Source organism: Chaetodon auriga, chromosome 7, assembly GCF_051107435.1.
Source record: "Chaetodon auriga isolate fChaAug3 chromosome 7, fChaAug3.hap1, whole genome shotgun sequence".
NCBI lineage: Eukaryota > Metazoa > Chordata > Actinopteri > Chaetodontiformes > Chaetodontidae > Chaetodon > Chaetodon auriga.
The window spans coordinates 21,708,034-21,725,535 of NC_135080.1; the positions used below are offsets into that span (position 1 = coordinate 21,708,034).

The 17,502-nt window shown below is 41.8% G+C and overlaps 3 protein-coding genes across 3 annotated transcripts; all 3 read right to left on the reverse strand.

Annotated features, from left to right (window-relative positions):
* Positions 1-7,118: 7,118 nt before the first annotated feature.
* LOC143323438 (C1q-related factor-like) lies at positions 7,119-8,476 on the reverse strand. The gene is made up of 4 exons (XM_076735279.1): positions 8,470-8,476; positions 7,938-8,057; positions 7,671-7,811; positions 7,119-7,549 (listed from the first exon to the last, which is right to left on the reverse strand). The coding sequence occupies exons 1-4, from the start codon at positions 8,474-8,476 to the stop codon at positions 7,119-7,121; spliced, it is 699 nt and encodes a 232-aa protein (XP_076591394.1).
* Positions 8,477-10,974: 2,498 nt separating this feature from the next.
* On the reverse strand, positions 10,975-12,013 carry LOC143323439 (complement C1q-like protein 4). Its single transcript, XM_076735280.1, has 4 exons — positions 12,007-12,013; positions 11,791-11,904; positions 11,556-11,696; positions 10,975-11,408 (listed from the first exon to the last, which is right to left on the reverse strand). Exons 1-4 carry the CDS (start codon positions 12,011-12,013, stop codon positions 10,975-10,977), a joined length of 696 nt encoding a protein of 231 aa, XP_076591395.1.
* Positions 12,014-13,306: 1,293 nt separating this feature from the next.
* Positions 13,307-17,276, reverse strand: ftr86 (finTRIM family, member 86). The gene is made up of 11 exons (XM_076735660.1): positions 16,609-17,276; positions 16,173-16,268; positions 15,830-16,063; positions 15,526-15,688; positions 15,346-15,432; positions 15,208-15,258; positions 15,023-15,064; positions 14,855-14,896; positions 14,667-14,732; positions 14,363-14,565; positions 13,307-13,749 (listed from the first exon to the last, which is right to left on the reverse strand). Exons 1-11 carry the CDS (start codon positions 17,116-17,118, stop codon positions 13,414-13,416), a joined length of 1,830 nt encoding a protein of 609 aa, XP_076591775.1. The 5' UTR covers positions 17,119-17,276; the 3' UTR covers positions 13,307-13,413.
* Positions 17,277-17,502: the final 226 nt, after the last annotated feature.

The following is a 17,502-nucleotide window of genomic DNA, read 5'->3' on the forward strand; positions in this document are numbered from 1 at the left end:
AGCTCCTGAACAAGAGTCTACTGCACTTCCAATCAGGGCCATAAACACAACTCATAGTGAGAAACTCGTGTTGTTCTCTGTCTGCTGGATGTGATAGAGGGCATTTGCTTGCTAACAGCTTTCTCATCTTCATAAGTCATATATTTTTGTACGTTTGTTTTTGACTCTTACTGGTCAGAAATCTCTTAATGCGAACTTAAATGATTAGATAGAAAACATGTTATTGACAGCAAGTATAGATAATACAACTGAAGTCATCCACGTGCTTAATCCACTACTTGTGCTTTGAGGTATGTAATTCAATAAAAATGCCAGATGTATTAAAATATCTGTCAAACCCAACCGGTTTTGTTTTTTGTCACAACAACGATTTTCATTTTTCACAGTATAATCGATGAACACTATGTAAGGATAGAAACGTTAAACTTACTCTTTTTTGTTCCTCCATCTCCTCGTTCTGAAAGACTACGTCAAGGTGTTGGGAGTCTGTGAGAGTTTGTGAGAGTTTTAAACAGAGAATGTTTTTAGTATTATTGATGCACTTCAGGTGATCCTCCCCTAAATGACAGAAGCTCCACCCTCTCTCTCTCTTTCTCTCAAACACACACACACACACACACACACACACACACACACACACACACACACAGTAGTGCTTTCTTAAACTTGCATTTTGTCCCCATAAGGAAGGCAAGTCCCCACAATGTGACAGTGTTAACAGATTGATGTCCCCACAACATGAGTACACACACACACACACACACACATCCGCACACACACACATTCTCTCACACACGCAGGTGGTGACACTCCATTTCCTTACACAAAGGCAGCCACGTACGTCCCCGGTAATGCAGTGCAGTGGATGGCTTTCCTTTAAGGAACAACAAGAATTGATCCTGTTGCACCTTTCAGCTTCCTATTGTTGAGACCATAATACCTCTTATTAGGACAAGGGTGTCCAGTTGCCTTTCTAGAGGACACCAGCTGCTCAGAAATGCTGATATGGGGATCTTCCTTGTCAGCTCCCGGAGGATAAAATGATCTACAGACGAGATGACAAAAGAAGCTGGGAAGTGTTATCAGTCCATCAATGAAGGCCTAGATCTGAGAACAATGTTCAGCGTCCCTGTTTCTCATGCTGAGATGGACGGAAGAGAGAAGTGATACTGTGTGTTCCCATAGTTACTTTCCCTTCAGATTTTGGAGAAGCCCAGATGCAGTGATTGTGATTTGTTGTGGGCTGAGAAATGACTTTGTTATTGGCTAAAGTGACTCTATGTTCATGTGAATGAAATATCTGATATTGTGCTTTGGGTCATTTTTTATCCAATAATAGGTCACAAAGCCATTAACAGGAACAGTTTGGTGTTACCATCTTTCATCTTGTTTTTTAATGACAGATTCAAAGAAAGCCGACATCAGAAAGAGCCACCTTGATCCTGATTTAGAGATTTCGCTTTCATTTGTTGGATGAGTGTAGAGCTGTCAGAGCTTCCAGCGAAGGCCTCATATGTTGTTATATGTTTAGAAGAGAAACCAGGATTGTCATTGTTTGGGCGATGTCTGGTTATAGAGGCACTTTTTCTCCATTTTGGCTTCTAAACTTAGTGCCAGGTGAAGTCACAGCTGAGCACCCACAGAAAAAAACAAACAGAGAAATGAATGAGATGGAAAATTAGACAACGATCACTAAAGTGTCTGGTGATATTTATCAAACATTTAGAGCTTCATGCACAGTGTTACACATGCTAGCTTTGTCTCGTTAATACATATGGTGACAAAATGATTGATCGTCTATTGAAAGTGACAAAGCAATCTCAAATCAAGGACCACATTCAATTACTTACTCACATATTGCAAGATCATTGTCAGAAGATGGAGTTTGAAATTGTGGATGTTCAAATTTCCATTTTTTCTGGGCAGTTGAAGGACTTCTCATCCACCTTGGCCTAAAGATTGAGGTCCATATTTAGCCCATATACTGTACATATATATTCAGAATCCTCAAAATGGGAGGATCAGTGCTAAAAACCCTACAGAACTACAGAAATATTTTCAAATGCATAAATAGTATACTACAGAAAATCCTCTCACTACTACTTTAGGTTTGCTGATGGTAAATCGATTTAAAGATGAAACAGCCCATTAGAGAGTCTGTCTTGGCATAGTGGAGGTTTTCTTACATGCATTACTGTCTACATACGTACAGAGCTGAAAGCAAACCTGACAGCCAGCTGTGTATACGACTGCTCCTGCTGTCATTCATCTCTACTGCTTGTCTGTATAACCTGAAGTTGCACAGTCATTTGTCACTATCCTTGTTGTCTCTCTTGTATATTAGATAACAGGGTGTGTCCTGTGTTGACAGCTACTTTTAAAGTTGACTTGGCTCCGGGGGACAGTGCATTATCTGTGTTTTTTTTTTTTTTTTTTTTTTTTTGGATGACCACCTGCGTGTATGGAGTCCCAAGTCAGCTAACCTGATTCTTCACATAGTCTTATCTGCTAGATTGAGGCCAGGGTGTATCAGGTGTTTCAGGTCTCATTCTGCAAACAACTCTCTTCAAAACAGGCCAGACCTTGAGATGGTTCACATCATAACAGCATGGGATGAAACTGACGCGCACCGTGCTCTGATCTCATGTGATTTCAAACCAGAGCTGCATAATGGTGAATATAAAAGAGCGGTCATATTTCCAAGATTTTTGATATCAAGGTGAAAATGTGGCCGAGCTCAGATTCCTGTGATGGATGCCAGGCAGCAGCAAGTGGCCATGTCTTGCTAAAGACTCCAAATAATACATCCAAATAATCTAAGATTACTGTTTGAGGTCTGAGTTATCCCTGTGCGGAAAATTATTTCCTTCCATCGTTGATCGCACTGATTTATGTGTAAAAATAATGACATGCTAATAATATTTGCAAAATCAACCATTCTTTTCACTGAAATAGTTTAACGTTTTTTTCTGACCTTATAAAAACAGTATTGATGTGATAACCCTTCTGTTTGACACAAACAGACCCCAATCAGACGCAATGCGTCATTTTCTGTTGCAGAATTCCGAAACATGTCTGATCTTCCTTAAAATCAAGTTTATAAGTGGTTCTCAGTTTTGAGCTGTAAATAAAGGGGGCCCAATGACTCACTGACCCCAAACAGAAAACTGAGGTTAAACGTTCAGGGATTTGAACAGTAGCAGCAGGTCCAGAGGCTAGAACTGCTTCCCCGTAGCACTTTTTGGCTGATGTTGCCTTCTAGATCAAATTTATGATGATACTTTATATCAGCAGCTCCCAATGTTTTTCTGTGATCCCCCTCTTTGGAAGCTAAGAACATTTCACTTTTTTTACAGCAGACATTTTGACTTAACAGGAAAAGCACAGGAGGCTCAGCTGCAGCGATAAATGATACAGCTGCATTGAATAAGGTGTATTCCACTTTAGTTTCCACGTGTTTTTCTCTGGTCATGTACACCTCCCACCTGCAATGGTCCTGCGCCCTGTTTGGGAACCACTGCTTTATGTATTATTATTATTATTCTTATACTGCTGGTATTGGCCTGTTGTTTTTTGGTGCCGCTGCTGTGTCACTCTTGCAATCGTGAACTGAAATGACCTCAGTGACAAAGTCTGCCACACCTGTGTCTTCTTTTCTGCTTGAATGAACACAATTCACAAGGTTTATCATTATAAACTGTGGATTATTTACTCTGCAGAAAATGACCAAATGAATAAGTTATTATTCAGTCTCACCTGCTGAGCACCGAACAGTGGGCAGACACAGCTGGAGACTAGCTGGTGAATACAGTGGAGCAGCTATTAGCAGCTAATGAGCCAAATATTTCCCTCAGGAGTTGGTAGAGACAAAAAAAAAGAGCTAAAAGAGTGAACTTACATTTTAACAAATAAATAGTAAATCTAAGTTCTCCAAATGCTAATGTGGCTCTCTCACTGCTGCTGGATGTAAATGGGTAGCTGCTTGTTCACAAGTTTTCTATATCAACTTTGAAGGTGATAATGTGTTTTTATTGTGGTGAACATGTTGCATAAAACACCTTAAAATTATGATTTAACTAAATGTTAACATGTAGCTCCCATAAATGTCATACTGTATGCATTGTATAGTAATCTACACTTTATTAGGGAGTCTACTTCACCTGGCTAATGATATGGCTTTCATTTTCATTTCACCTCGTGATTTTCCAAATGTATCAAAAACAGACAGCAGAGTAACGGTGATATTTCAGTACTTTAATTTTGTCAACAATTTCTTCAGTGTAGGCATCACACATCTCTTCAGTTGAAACAGTCAACTCTAATCCCAACTTTGTTTTAAGTCCTGGTTGTAATTGTTAGCATTTTAATTGTGTGTGTTTCATGTATTTCTCTCAAACATTACATGACATCATTTCAGCAAGAAAAGATCAACTGTTACAGAAGAAAGATGCTCATGCTCCAAAGCTCGTTAGCTTTCAAATTGCACGGGTTGAATGCAGCTGTGACTGATTTAAAACCTTTCTTCCCCCAGAAAAGGCAGACTGAGCTGAGTCACCACACCAAACAGACTCTAACCTTGTTAGTTAGGAAAGCGCTGGTATAAAAACCAGCGCACTACACCTCTCTAATTTATGCAGTAGAATAAAGCAGAAAGGCACTGAAAGTGTTATAGGGGCTGGGATCATCACAGAGGAAACATCCGATGGGCAGGTTGACAGCCACCTGGTCCCCATTCTTCAGGCTGAGGATCACAACAATAGTTGAACTGTCCTCTTGGTCATACTTGTTTACATCTCTGGACCCGGCCACCACATTGCCATTAACCTGCAGACCGGCGCAGGCCGCCAGGGTGTTATTGGCAGCACCAGCATCACTGTAGACAGTGAGGGCGAGGCTGTAGACACCAGAGCGGGGAACAGTGAAGATACCGGTCTTTGTGCTGTATCCGTTACCCAAGTTAAGGAAAACACGTTTGTAGATCATTACTCGGTTGACATCAAAGGGGCCGAAACACTTGAAACGAACCTCATCGTGTAGAGCGACAGAGAAGGCAATACGGCTGGCTGGAGATGCAAAGGAGAGACAACAGATTACATGTGCAAAAAGTATACTGGTGCTGTCCTATGAACATTGAGAAAAATTAAAGTGTGAGTGCAAGAGTGTTTTCTTCTTTAACATACTTTAATGATCTTGATTTGTGTGGAGGCGTCACTCACCTTTGACATTGGTGAGACTTTGGTTCATTTTTAAGTATGCCTTCTCCAAGTCATTCAGGCGCGCGTTTAAGTACGTCTTCAGCCTGTCCGTCTCTCGCAGCATCATACAGCAGCCACAAGAGCCCTGGTCAGTCTTACACGCTGAACACAAAGGCACATGAATACACTTGCAAATAACATTATGTGCAGACACACTGATTATGTACCCACAATTCCTCACCACTGCCTGCGTTGTCTGGATTCAGGTTCTGGCCAGGTGGGTCCCAGGAAAATACATCCTGACCAAAAACTGCATGCAGCAGACACAGCAATACAAAAGCTGGAGGGGGAAGCAAAGGCATGTAGCACCAAACCCAGAAGGAGTTTTGCATAAGTTGTGCATATGAACCACTGCTACCTCTGTGAATGTATCAAGTCTCACCTCTCATGTTGACACTTAATGATGATAGCTTCAGAAGGATGGATGGTGCGATGGACTGATCAGTAGAGGAAATATCGTGGATATATATTATTTCTCAGTGCCCCTCCCTTGTTACCCCTCAGTCTTATTCCTCCTCTCCTGTCATCGCTCCTCCTTGTTTTTGTGCTTTCTTTTAATCATCCACCCCATTTTGCATTTCTAACTGTATAACTGGAGATGTTTTATCACCATCACCAGGTCTTCTAACTTTCTAAAATCACACACAAGCAGAGCGAAGACACACCCTCCGGGGCTGTAGCTGGTTACAGGCCAGGTATCGTGTGTCGTCTGGAAAGAAGTGTCTGGGCAGTCTCATCGGAAGAGAAGCATTTGAAGAGCTGCACGATAGTCTCTGTTAATTTTTATTGTCTGTGCTGATAATTCTTTCTTCACATGTAGAAAGCCACAATTTACCTTCCTTTGTCTCAGGCAGCTGTCATGCTGTATAGATAATAGAGGTAATACTGTATCCATACTGCTGTGATCTGCTTGCGACTCATTTCTGAGGGTGTACCATACCCTGCTGCTGTGCCAAATTAAGAAGAGTATGTTCAAAATCACTCTAGAAAGGTAGAAATCTTTTAGATACGTTATAGGTCACGACTCAATCCATCCTGACACCTCTTCACTGTTTTCATTACAGATATGGTGAGTGTCCACAGTCAATATATTAGTGTTGGATGCTATTCTTTAACTAAAGATTTTGATAATAGAGATGTTACTGTTGTCACACTTTATTTATTATGGATTCTGTTTCACCCGTCTGGCGATGTGGCATCCATTTGAATTGAATGCATTTTCATTTTCTATGAAGTAGTATCAAAACAGTAACTTGAGGCCTTCAATATAATCGTTAATAATTTGGTTTCAATCTTAAAAACATCAGTCAATCCTAAAATGTAACAGTTCTATTTATTATAAATTCATTTTGGTCAACAACAACATCTTTAATGTACGTATTAAGCACTTTTATATCTTCTTAATGGAGATTGAAAAAAAGGGACTCAGAATGCCAGCTAGGTTGTTTAGGACTCTGGTTTATTTTGTCTCAGGTACAGTGATTTTTATTTTTTCCCCAAATTCTTTCTCCTATCAAAATTTACAACACATCATTTCAGCATTTCAGGATCAATGGCTGTTACAAACAAGATACTTTAACAGTGTGACATCAAAGATCATGAAAGGTGCTTTTCAAGGCGGATTAAAAACCTGGCTTCCCTCTAAAGGTATTATTAAGAATTGATAGGACTTGATCTCAGGAAGAATAGTGAACCTTGATAGAATAAAGCAACCAAAACAGCATTGTGTTGGGATGGGTGATAGTGCAAAAGATCACTCAGAGAATAGAGGTTACAAGTAATGACCGTGGCCACAGAAAAGTTTCATCTAACAGACTCACAAACTGTCAGGACAAGGACCAGACAACAGCTACATCTGCTAACTTAGTCAGTAGCATACAGCAGGAAGCCAGTGAAAGTGTTAAAGTGGCTTTTGTGATCACAGACAACACATCCTTTGGGCAGGCTGACAGCCACCTGGTCCCCAGCCTTCAGTTTCATGGCCTCAACAATGGTGACACTGTCTTCAAAGTCCTGGCCGTTTTGCTCGCCGAGTGCAGACACTACTTTGCCGTTAACGTGCAAATTGGCACAGGCGGCCAGGCTGCTACCAGAGGAACTGGTTGTGTAGATGGTGACGGAGAGGCAGTAGATACCAGAGCGGGGAACCGTGAACATACTGCTCTGCATATCAAAATTGCCTCCCAGGTTGATGAAGGTATGTTTGTAGGCGATGAGCTTGTCAGTGCTGAAGGGGCCATAGCAGTCAAAACTTTTGTCATTGTTTAGAGCGACAGAGAAGGCACTGCGACTGCCTGGAAATGCAGAGAAAAACAAATAGTCAGGCCAGAGGTATAAGAAGTGGATCACTTTTGTTCTTTAAAATGCTTTGAAGATGTCTCCCAGTTTGTGCGGACCGGTGAACGTGTCGCTCACCTCTCATATTGTCGAGGATCATCTTTGTTTCTTTCAGCTCCTTGTTCAGTTCTTCAGCGGTGATGTTCATGAACATCTCCATCCTCTGTATCCATCCCTGCATCAGACAGCAACCACACGACGCCTGGTCTGTAAGACACGCTACGGACGTGCGCATGGACACAGACACACACATCAATACATTACCTTGCAGATGACACAGAATGTGCAGACACATTGGTCATGTTTGGAATAAGAGATAGACTTATTTCCTGAACAATTTCTCACCACTGGGGTCTGGATTTGTTGATGGTACAATGCCAACTTCTGGGCCATCCCAGCTGTATGGAGATTCATCCCAGAAATATTGACCAAAAGCTGCATGCAGCAGACACAGCAATACAATAGCTGGAGGAAAAAAAAGAGCAAAGGCATGTAGCACGAAATCCAGAAGAAGCTTTGCATGAGTTGTCGCTGCTTTTCTCAGGCAATATGAGCTACTTTTGAGACAAGTGTAAGCTTCAATAGAAGACCATGAATTAAACAAGTTACACAATTCTTCTCCAAACATTCTCCTTTCTTGATGTTTAGATAAAAAAATTCTAAAAAATAAAAAAATCTATTCAAAATTTAACATGCAGGTTTGAACCACTTTATCTCATTATTACATTTTTGATAGTAATCACTAATAAGCCACCTCCTTCAGTCTGGATATTTCTAACCTGAGCAACTTCCATTATGTCATTCTGGAGTTCTAAATGCCTTTGATGCTCCATTCACCTCCTAAATATTATGCCACTGTAGTTGCAACTTGTCTCACCTCTCATGTTGATGCTAGTGAATGATGACGGCTTCAGAAGGATGGAAGATGTGTAGACTGATCATGAGGCAAAAATCGTGCATATATATATTTCTGATGGCCCCTCCCTTTGTTACCTCTCATTTTTTATTCCTCCTCTTTTGATATCACTCCTCCTTGTTTTTTTATTTATCGTCTGCCCTATTTGCCTTTATAACTTTCAAGCTGGAGATTTACTTCTTCATCACTAGGGGCTCTCATTTTCCAAAAATCACACACAAGCAGACTCACACCCTACACAGCTTTGTTGTTGATGCCACCCAGGTATCACCTATCGTCTGAGATAAGGTGTTCTGAATGTGGAGTTCAGGAGAGATCCTGCTGCTGTCTCGTTTACTACCGCTGTCTTATTAGTGGTTAAATTGGTTGACAGCTCAGCATAGAACAAAAAGATGGCCTCTCTGGTCCTGCTACATTGTTTTGATCCTTGTAGTAAGGTCAGTCTCTCCATAGCGACCCTCAAGGTTCACTACTCAGCATGTACTTTTTTCTATATGTCAGCCCTCAACAAGCCAATTTAGAAATAATAATAGTGCATAATGCACTGTGACACACAGGGTTAATCTGCTGAAGTTTTGATGGAGCAGCATGACAATAGGCATGAAGGTTGACTCTAGTTTTATGGTTGGAAGAAGATGGACATCCTTTAATTCTAAACAAATTCAAATCCAAATTCTAAGTATTCTATATGACTCAAAAAGAGTAATCTGAGTGCTATTTAAAGTTTTAATGGCAGGATAGTCTTTCTTGGTCTTTTCTGCATTTAAAACTTGTCTGTGATTCATGAATGATAATCGGAAAGCATCAAAGGCAGACTGAATGAGTCAGAATCAGTGCTGGGATGGAGCCTGGGGCGTATAAAAAAATGGACATAAATTAGGAAGAATTATGCTATTCATATATAATATAAACAGTAATGGACCAAGGATAGACCCTGTAGCAACCCATTTCTGATGGGGGTTTGACTGGGCACAACAGTAACAGTGAGGTAAGAGCAGAGCCATTTAAGTGTGGTTTCATCTTGACCTTCACACTGTAGTTTGTGGAGTGAGATTCTATGATTGATAGCATCAAATGTTTTTGAGAGGTCAATAAAGAGACAATGTCATCAATGGATGAAACTGAAGCTGTTACTGTGCTGTGATCCAGACAAAACCCAGACTCCAACCAGACTCTGCGTCTACTTAATGCAATGTTAATTTTACCTTAGATAGGCCTCGCTAGGTTTAGCTATGGTAAGTTAACAGCAGTTTATTTTTTTCTTACTTATCAGCAGCCGCTGAGGTCATTTCAGCATGAAGCAGCTTTCAGTCCTCAGTCCAATCTTCAAGTGAAACCTGCTGACACAGTTTCTCTTCCTTCTGAGTTCTGTGGGTCCATTGTCATCTGTGGAGTCCTGAGATCTCTGGCTCCTGTCACACCCTGGAAAAGCAGGTCGCATATAGCCTTTAAGCTAAGAAATACACTTAACATGCTAGCAGTTAAACTGTATATTAGTCTTCTTAGTAATCCTGGTGAGAGCAACAGAACTGCCTTACAGCAAAAAGGTGCTGGGTTTGAGCCCAACATGACCAGCCTGTCCAAAGAAATGCACATTATTTCATGTCTAAATTGCCTGTAGGCATGAATGTGTCTGTATATGTTAGTCCTGTGATAGACAGGGAATTTGACCCTTTTCCTAGTGGATACTATGACAGGCTGCAGTTCCTTTGTACCCAGCTCCTCATCTCTGCTGCAGACTTGAGGCTACATTAGCTGCCACGAGAGCACACCCAAATTTCTTTATGAAACATTGTGGTTGACTTGCATTGTGGATGATGTCAGCACCAAGAGAGGGAACAAGGACATGAAGAATGCATGGAGTAAAAAAAAAAAAGAAGAAGAAGAAAAAAGAAATCTCTAGTTCTGCTGCATCAATTTTGATCCTTTTTTTTAACTGTCCATCATGACTCTGACATCTGTTATAGCAGTGCAACGCTAAATCAGTGGACTCTTACTCTCCAGTGAGCCATTGTGGAGATTGAAACAAACTGCCTCAGAATGTTCAAATTTCTTGAAAATTCTCTTTTATTTTCTTCTTCACAGGTATGTCACATATTTCCATCACAGTTGCGATCACATATAATCAGTTACAAGAGCAAAGTTATGGGTTAACATGGGCAACAGTGACTCAGACATACAGTATTTTGAAATTATATTTTTAAGGTTTGAAAAGGCTTCAAACATCAGAAATAAACTTAGATTAAAACTTTGCTTCAGTCAAAAGTTAATGTTGGATGTGAGGATCATAAAAGATGATGAAAATGAAGATGGGAGCATTGTGTTGGTGAGAGTACAAAAGAGAAGATATAGATTACGGGCTACAAAGCACAACTATCAACACAGGAAGTTTTCATGTATTAGACTCAAACCTTGTCAGTAGGGCAAGAGTTGGCACAAATCCCAGAGCAGCTACATTTCCCTAACTTAGTCAGTAGAATACAGCAAGAAACCAGTGAAAGTGTTATAGTGGCTGCTGTCATCACAGAGGAAACATCCAATGGGCAGGTTGACAGCCACCCGGTCCCCAGCCTTCAGGTGAAGGGCCACTACAATAGTGGCACTGTCCTCTTGGTCTTGCATGTTTTTCTCTCTGGGTCCTGCCACCACCTGGTCATTAACCAGCAGACTGGCGCAGGCTGCCAAGGTGTTACCAGGAGAGCCAGCATCACTATAGACGGTGAGGGCGAGGCTGTAGACACCAGAGCGGGGAACAGTGAAAACACCAGTCTCTGCACTGTAGCCATCACCAAGGTTGATGAAGATGTGTTCGTAGGTGATGAGCTTGTCGTCGCGGAACGGGCCAAAGCATTTCAAATTCTTCTCATTGGTTAGAGCAACAGAGAAAGCACTGCGGCTAGCTGGAGATGCAGAGGGAAGAGAAAAATATGAAGTTGCGCATGACTGAGTTGCATGACATACAACATATCTGAAGTGTTTTATTCTTTAAGATCTTTTGATGACCTTTGCTCTCGTCTGGTTTGTGGAACTCAAGCACTTTGTCTCACCTCTGACATTGTTGAGGACAGTTTGTGTTTTCACCAGCTCCTTCTCCAGCTGATTGAGGCTCATGTTAAAGAACATCTTCATCCTATGTATCTGTTGCTGCATCAGACAGCAGCCACACGACGCCTGGTCCGTAAGACACACTGAGCACACACAGAGGTACAGTGGGTTGCAGGTGAGATGCAGACACATTGACTAGGTCCTATAACTTGACTTGTTCTCATAAAAAGCTCTCACCATTTTCTGTGTTGGGATCGACGCCTCTATTTTCCGTGCTTTGGCCAGGTCCGGTCCAGGAATAATCGGCGGCCTGGACAAATGCTGCCTCTAACAGGCACAGCAATACAATAGCTGGGAGAAGAAGAGTGTACCGTTAAACCCACAGAGGATCATAACATGGACTCTTGTGAGAACAAAGATAAGAAAATTTTACACTTAAACCTTAAGTCTCACCTCGCATGGTGATGCTGGCAAGTGATGACTGCTTCAGAAGGGTGTGACAGAATGATGGAGGGTAAAGAGTCACACCTATATATATATGCATCCCATCAGTTCTGTTCTTCTGGCCTTCAGGTAGCTCCTCCCTTTGTTTGCCCTATAGTCCAGCCTTTTTGCATTCATGCCGGTATTTGTATCTATATACGTTTTCTTTATGAGTGGGGGGCTTCACAAACATGAACACATCCACACTCTGCAGGGCTTTGTGTAGATGTAGGTCAGGTAACACCTATCCTCTGAGGCAAGTTACCAATGTGGCTCAGTGTTCCTATCAGCACACAAAGATAGCATCTTTGCACCACTTTTACATGTGCATGAAACACTTTATTGTGCATCAAAGGTAGACAAGTCAGTTTGCTGTTCTGAAAACACTGTTTGTTCACATAAAGCTGCTTAAAAGAGGCAGAACAGGAAAGTGTTGACGTGAGCTGAGGTTGAGATTTGCGTCCATCACATTAATCCTCTAAATGATTATCATTGTTTTCTATCCCAGCAGATTTTTTTAATCTCAAATTCAAAATAGATATTTTGCCATGTGATCAGTTTTCATTATGTCTCAGATTATCCAACTTTTTCAATCAGGGCAGGACACTACAAACTATTGTCACCACATGTAAAATGAGAGTTCCGCTGCCCTCCTGTGAATAGTGTTGAATTACTTGAGTGTGCTAGCACAAAGCGAGGCTATGCTCATGAATGTTTGCAATAAGTGAGAAAAGACTCAAAAATGTTTGCCCTGAGAGAGCAATAAGTGAGGAGGTGAGATTTTGAGTCAAAATAAAACTTTGATTGAACACAAATCAGGACTATTTGAGAACATCTTAGATGTGTCAAAAGAAAGAAGTGGGTGGACAAAAGACCGACGAAAGTCAAATGGTTTCTTTCCAAACCCATGCAGGGATACTAAAGATATTACGGATACGTTAACAACGGAGGGGGAGTTTAAAAGCATCCAGGTCTCCAAGGTGTGGGGATCAAAGATAAGATCAGTCGACCTCTGTTTATTGCTTTGGTCACATAAGAAGGTAGGTAGAAATATGCTTACTTTTTCTGTATTAGCCTATATAATATTCACATGAATATCGAAGGCCACTCAAACCATTAACAAACCAAATTTCTATAGAATATATAAATGCTTTAAGAGATGTTAACCTTCATCCCCTAAAAAAGTTGTACACATTTGTGTTTACTGTTCTTTTATTAACTTACAAAGACATTTTTAGAAAATTTACATCACATCAACAAAGGCTGGTGCAGAAAGACAAATGTGAAAACCAGACATTCCTGAACAATTATGTTTCTTCAGTAGAAGGATCTCCTGAGCAAGAAAGCATTAACAACATCCCATCATTCATGTACAAGTCAATCCAACTGGCAAACAGTCACAGTTGTACCTACTCCTGCCCAGAACCTGAACCCTGGGTATAGTGGGCCAGTGAACTGGCTCTGGTGCAGGTGAATGAGATCAGCCTGGTTGTTGGTGATGCGGTAAAAGGCCAGAATCCCTGCATGCTGGTCCAGATAGATGCCAATCCGTCTGGCCTTAGGTGAACCCAGCAGTTTTTCATGGCCATCGTGCCAGAAGGAGAACCCAGTCCCAGACCAGTACAAGCTCCAGGACTGAGCATTGTGGCCCAAACGGCTTTTATCATCAGAACCTTTACGCTCAATCTCCTTGTAGGCCACACCGATGGTGATCTGTGTGGTGGGAAAGGAAAAAATACATAAGGAGGTAAATCCAGGTGGCTATAAATAAATAAAAATAACACATAAATAGATGTCACTGAATAAAGTGACTCTCCGGAGGTTGATACATAGGATAATTTTTTTTTTTGCATTCACTAAACAGTTATAAGAGTTATAGTCTATAGTTAGTTATGCTAATGGCTCTGTAAGGTTGTACTTGGGCACAGCAGGTGCTTTAAGCTAGATGCTAATGGAGGCATGCTAACATACTCACAATAGTGGGATGTTATGCTTAGTAGACAGAGTTTTTATTGTGCTAGCATGCTAATATTTGGTAATTAGCACCAAACACAAAGTGCAGCTTAGGCTGATGGAAATGCCATTATTTTGCTCATAATATGTTCAGTATTGAACAGGTTACAATTCTGAAATGATGAAAAGTTAAGGGATCTCTACAGTTATTACACTTTGTCCTGAGGAACACATGGACAATTGTGATCAATCCAATGCAATCCATCCTATAGTTAGGATAAGACATTTCACTCAAATCCACAAATATGAACCTCGTGATGAAGCATACACCTAGATGAAACCACCCATTTCCCACTGATTTCTGAGCCCCCACCTTCTGGCCAGTCCACTCCACCTCCCAGTAATAAGGGCTCCCTGCCAGGGGCTCTGTGCAGAGAACCTGTCTCCAGAAGTGGAAGCGTTCAGGATGGTCTGGTGGGTTCAGATTCTCTGCTCGCATCGTGGCCTTATGACCTCCATCTGACAGCTGCACATGGCGATACACTGTGTTGGGATCCATGGTGGGTTCAAAGCGAACTGAAAAGATATGATGCATTTTAGCGAAGAATCTGGATCCTCTGACGGCTTTGACACTGCATTCTATATTTTTTTTGTATTTTAGAGTATGATTAACTCACATTTCAGCAGTTCCCCTCTTGTCTTTGGTTCTGGATTAACAAGTCCCATTGTTGTTACAGGAGGTGCTAAGAGGAAAAACCAAAAATGAATTTATGAAATCTGGGATCAAAAGTCATCTAACACTACATGTTCTACTTCTACAAGGGGAAGTAGTTGCACAGGCAGTTTTCAATGCTTGTGTGTTTACCTTGAGGTCGAGGAGGAGGAAGGGGTGGAGGGGGGGCTGAGGCTTCATGTCCAGGGAGATGGGGAGAGAGCAAACAAAGCAAACAGTATACCAATTGAAATCTTAATTCCAACATCACTGAAACCTGTATTGAATCATGTACTGTATAGCAGGCTTTCTTGTTGTTACCTTGAGGACATGCAGGATGTAGAGATGGAGATTTAGATGAGCCTGCGGGAAAAAAGAATGAACAGATGAAGCAAAATATTAACTGTCAAATTTCTAACAGCCATATTTAAACATTTTCAGGGCCAGGAGCATTTGTTTTATGAGCCACAGACATGCAAGATATGAAGTTTCCAAATTAATTTAACCTTGAGGCCGTGGAGGAGGCAAAGGTGGAGGGTCTGTCGTCATTTCATACACTATGGAAATGAGAGGAAGAGTTGTAAGAAACACATCTGAGAGTGTCCTAGTCTGTGCTCGTGTCACAGTGGGTGATTTTAAGTTACCTGTGTTTTGAGTGGTGGCCTGACCACTGGTATTAGTTGCTGTGGCACCTGCTGCACTACTGGGTTTTGGAGCCACGTCATGATTCACTAAAAAGAAAAGGAAAATGTTGATTGTCTGAGAAGAGAAGAGAAGAGAAGAGAAGAGAAGAGAAGAGAAGAGAAGAGAAGAGAAGCACTCACTTAATGTGATGATCTTGGCCAGGCTGGCTTTGCAGAGGTCCTGTATTGACTCTTGCAGTTCCTTCATGGCTGAGCGGACTGAGGCTACCACCGCTTCTTCCTGACTCAGTATTGACCCACCTGTGGCACCCATCTGACCCAGTGGCTCCATGGTAAGGAAATTCTTCAGATGGCACAGTGGTTTACAATTAAAAACCACAGTTCTCAATTCTCTCAATTTATTGATGGTGAACCTTATTGTTTATTCATCCAGTAAAATTCAATGAAATCAGTTTCCAGCACCACACTGCCTCACACCAATTACCTTCAAAAAGCAGATGTGGTCCTGCATGTCAGCCAGCGTGGTCAGCTCTGCGCTCTTCCAGCGCAGCTGTGCCACCTCCTGCTCCAATCTGTGGATCTGCCCCTCAACCTGGCTGCCGAGGGAGGTCTCATGGGTGCTGAGGAGCTCACCAACCTCGATGCCCGTTAGATTCACGTTCTTAACAAGCTCGGAGAATAAATCTGTGCTCTCTTGCTGTAGAGCCTGTGCCAAGGCCTGGAGGTGCACAGAGAGGAAGAGTGGGATCATGGAAGATCTGGGATGAGGAAATTATGAAATCAAGGCGTAAAGAACAACAATCCTAACAAACAATCAGAATTGTTACCTTGTGTTGGCGAGCAGCATGTGGGAGCTCATTAAGAGTTTTCTCAGTCTCCTGGATTCTCTTCTGTACATCTACCTGCATCTGAACAAGCTCTTTCTAGACAAACGCACATGCACAGACAAGCAGACACACACACACAGTTTAGTATAGAAAAGAGGACACACACACTGTGGGGCAGTCATAGATTGTCCTAGATTGCCCTTTGGGATGAGTCATTTGTGATGTTATAACATATTTTGGCCAGAAAACACCTCCACTCATATGACGGAAAAACACGGTAAAGACAGTTGTTTCACAAGTACGTCAGGTTTAGCAACATTTTGGAAATGCTACACTTGTGATAAATACAGATCTTGATTCACCTGCACCTCATCTTATGTACCAAGACCAACATGATGAAAAAACATAAAAGAGCACCAATTCGTAAATTACATACCTGTCTCTCCTTCCTCTCTTCCTGCGGTTTGAGCACATGATGTCCCTTGTGTCCATGCTGGCAGCACACCTCACACACACACTCCTTGTCTTCATGACAAAACAGGTCCAAGGGTCTGTTGTGTTGAGGGCAGGCTCTGGGTTCCACTGCAGGAAGCTGAGGGTACATGTTGCCCTGTTGCTGCCCTGTGTCTGGTAAGACCTCCAGGTAGATGGGCATAGACGGTGGGGCAGAGGACACAGCTGTGAAGGAGCTTTGCTTGAGGCTATTGGTCCTCAGTTTCTCCATAGCCTCCACAAGCACAGTGCTCTTGGCCAGCGATGGTCGAGGGCTGAAGATCTGCCTACACTGGGGGCAGCTGTACTGACCCTTGCTGTCTTTCTTGTCCCAGTGGCTCTGAATACAAGCCAAGCAGTATGAATGTCCACATGGTAGAGTGGCCGGGTCTTTTAGGGTGTCCAGGCATACTGAACAGACAAAGGTCTCCTCTTCAGACCAGGCAGAGGCCATATGGTGCAGGCTGAAACGGAGGATGAGCTGGATTTGATGGAGTTGAGACCTGGATGTATGGACAACCACAAGGATCCTTGTTTTATTAGGTTACAGAGCTAGAAATTATGCTGGCAAATCTTATAAATTAAAGCGAAGACGTCCAAGGCTGAAATGCTACTTTACATGAATCAAATGCTCCTTAAAAACTGACACAGGTTGGGCTCAGGGTGGAACTGGTAGAACAGGTGGGGTGAGGAGTTTCTCTCGCTGATGTCATCGGTGCTTTCCTATTTGTCAAATGTCAAAAGGTGGATTTCATGAACTAATGACAACTTTAGGTTAATGTGAAAATAAAGTAATGGGAAGTAAAGTAATAATTGAATCATATAATGTTAACAATTT